Raw genomic sequence first — 3,008 nt, forward strand, 5'->3', positions numbered from 1 at the left:
CTCTCTCTTTGTATCTGTCTGTCTCTCTCTGTCACTGTCCATCTCTCTCTCTCTCTCTCTCTCTCTCATATATATATATATATATATATATATATATATATATATATATATATATATATATATATATATATATATATATATATATATATATATATATGTCTCTTTCCATCACTGTCCACAAAGGAAGTTCTTATATCTCATTCTTTCAGCTCTTATTTCAGTTCAGTTCAGTTTAGTTCAGTTCAGTAAGCTTTACTGGCATGACCAAATACAACTATAGTATTGCCAAATCAGCATTACAACATGAACATTACACAACATTACAACCTTTGCAATTATGGAAATTAAGAATTCTGTTATAATATAGAACTTGAAGAGAACTGTAATTGGTCTGAAATAATAATAATTGGAAGAAGTGAAAGGGAAAGTGAAAATAAAATAAAATAAATAAATAATAAGGATGGTAAATAATAAACAGATAACTTTTATAAACTGGTTAATATAGTCTGAGTGTGTGTGTGTGTGTGTGTGTGCGCGTGTGTGTGTGTGTGTGTGTTTGTTTCGGTGGGTTACTCATCTTGTGGCAGGCAGATATGTATTTCTCAGCTAAAGCACTACTTTCTTTCTTTTCATCCAATAGGATGGACAGTTTGCCAGTGTTAGACAGACACTTAAAGTTGGGGTAGATCGTCTCAAATTTTAAAAAGTATTTCAATCTTTGGCAAGTTCTCAACATTGCCTGTTATGTAAGTATGTTGTCCCCTAAGTGCTGGAAATATCAGAATCAGAACATCAGGAATATCAGAATCAAGCACATTGGTATTGCTTTAGGTTACTGCGATCATGTCAGTTGACTGCTGTCACTGACTGTCTGGTCATCATTTGTTTTGACTTGCATGTGTGTCCCTGTTTAATAAAACCAATGTCCAAATAAACACACTTTAAGCATCATGTGTCTGAAACGTTATAGCTTTAATTAAAATATTTTTTCGAGATACTTTCCATCAGGGCCAGTTTTGCACTAAAAAGCTACTATATCCAAGAATATAATACTGAAAATCACAATGAATCCAAGAGAAAATAAATTAAAAAACATTTTTTTCAATAACAAAGTTTTTTACTTGACACTCATTGATGGTCACACTCTCTGATCTCTCTCATACCTTCTCTCTGTCTCTCTCTCGGTCACTCCACACCACATGCCTCTGATATTATTCACTGAGAAAGGTTTACTGTTTGTGCCAAGCATACAAGCAGCAGATTCTCCTGCACTGTTCTCCTGCACTGTTCTCCCACACTGATCTCCTCCACTGTTCTCCTGCACTTTTCTTCCATACTGTTCTCCTGCACTGTTCTTCTGTGCTGTTCTCCTGAACTGTTCCCCTGCCCTGTTGTGCTTGGCCCAAATTGGCACAATGCCCTCAGCAAACTGGCAGGGGTCATTTTAAGGGCATTTACACAGCAGGGGATGTGAGCCTGCTGGTAAACCGGCAGCAAGCCAATCAGAACTTATCTTGCCCAATCAGAGGTCTGAAATTTTTAAACAGAATGAGGACCTTGAGAGACTCAGATAAACCCCCTACTTCCACAGTGACTACAATGTAGCAGAAAACAAAAATAAACAGAAGTGAGACCTAATAGTTCTGTACATCACCATGTTTTTTGTAAGCCTTATTAACAAACATCATGGTAATCATTCTAGGAACAAAGGACTTGATAATGCTAATCGAATATGATCATGAATATGAAGTTTAATATGCACCCCCCTGAATGGCATGCTCATGAAAAGCCTGAGGGGCAGAATGTTCCGGTATGTCTCCCCACAGCGGCGAGACTCACTGCCGTCTCATGGCAACGATGATGTCTGCTGAAGATGGAAACTCTGGAACTATGAAGAGATGAAAAGGAAAGAGAGAGAGAGGAAATATCAGGGAGCTGAAATCAACAAGGAGAGAGAGAGAGAGAGAGAGAGAGAGAGAGACAGACAGACTTTTTTTTTTAGATTGTTGCCTTAGCTGCCTGGCGAAACAGTTCATAATGAAATCTCAGAGACATAGCCAATTCTATGATAAAATAAGTAGGACAAACACTACAAATACACACCTACGTTCCAATTTCATAATAATTTTGCATCTTATTTTATAAAGCAATGAGGCAGAGTGGAGAAGCAGCTTCCTTAAACAAAGTGGATTCTAAATAAAGGGTTTATTGGGAAAAGATGGTTAACTGAATGCACTAAGATCAGATTTCTTCATCCAGTTCTCTTTCCCAGTGTGAATGCTGGTAGGACTGATGAATGCTTGCCATAGGTCATATATAGGAGAGACACACTCCAGTCTTAATTTTCTTTTCATACTGGACCACAGAGAAATAAACTGGCTTCAGTTCATTCAAAGACAGGGGAATCAATTATTCTTTTATTTAATTGTCACTTTACCTGTTGAACAATAGTACAACTGCTTTTAAACAATTTTCCTTTTATCTTGCTTTAATCTGTGATGAAAAACTTTTAATTGTAAAATGGTCTTAAATGTCTTATTTATTAAGATATGCAAATCTGCATTCCGAGTCATTTCAAGTGTGATTTATGTGTTATTATGCAGGTCTGGCTCCCTAAACAAAAACAACATGAGACATAAAGTATTTATACAACTAACAATTTATAATTCATTTTTGAGACAAAGACAGTGTAAAAAAGACAAAGATTTGGGTAGTGTAGGAGACTGTGACATTCTCCTCAGCACCAAAAAAAAAAGAAATGGAGAAAAAAAAAAAAAGATTTTCCCAGGTCCTGGATTTGCAATGGCATCCTGTGTTCTTGGATGTGCCGTTGCCAAGGCAACAGTAACTTGGTGACCTCGTTATTTCAGCCTAATCCAGCACTGAAATTATGGTTGCTCCACCCTTTTGCCTGGCTGCCCTGATAACATAATCATTGCAAATGAGGCATGAGAGAGAGAGAGAGAGAGAGAGAGAGAGAGAGAGAGAGAGAGAGAGAGAGAGAGAAA

The 3,008-nt window shown here is 37.0% G+C and overlaps 1 protein-coding gene across 2 annotated transcripts in view; it reads right to left on the bottom strand.

The window, feature by feature from the left end:
* Positions 1 to 976: 976 nt before the first annotated feature.
* Positions 977 to 3,008, bottom strand: part of qdpra (quinoid dihydropteridine reductase a) — a 14,867-nt gene continuing 12,835 nt past the window's right edge. The window contains exon 7 of one of the 2 annotated variants that reach the window (XM_035532447.2): positions 977 to 1,888. In XM_035532447.2, coding sequence (XP_035388340.1) covers positions 1,780 to 1,888 — 109 coding nt within the window. In that variant the 3' untranslated portion in view covers positions 977 to 1,779. Of the gene's footprint in view, positions 1,889 to 2,426; positions 2,921 to 3,008 lie in introns of those variants that run through there. The other variant, XM_035532449.2, reaches the window with a different exon arrangement.

Source organism: Electrophorus electricus, chromosome 16 (genome assembly GCF_041902795.1).
Source record: "Electrophorus electricus isolate QZ-2024a chromosome 16, ASM4190279v1, whole genome shotgun sequence".
NCBI lineage: Eukaryota > Metazoa > Chordata > Actinopteri > Gymnotiformes > Gymnotidae > Electrophorus > Electrophorus electricus.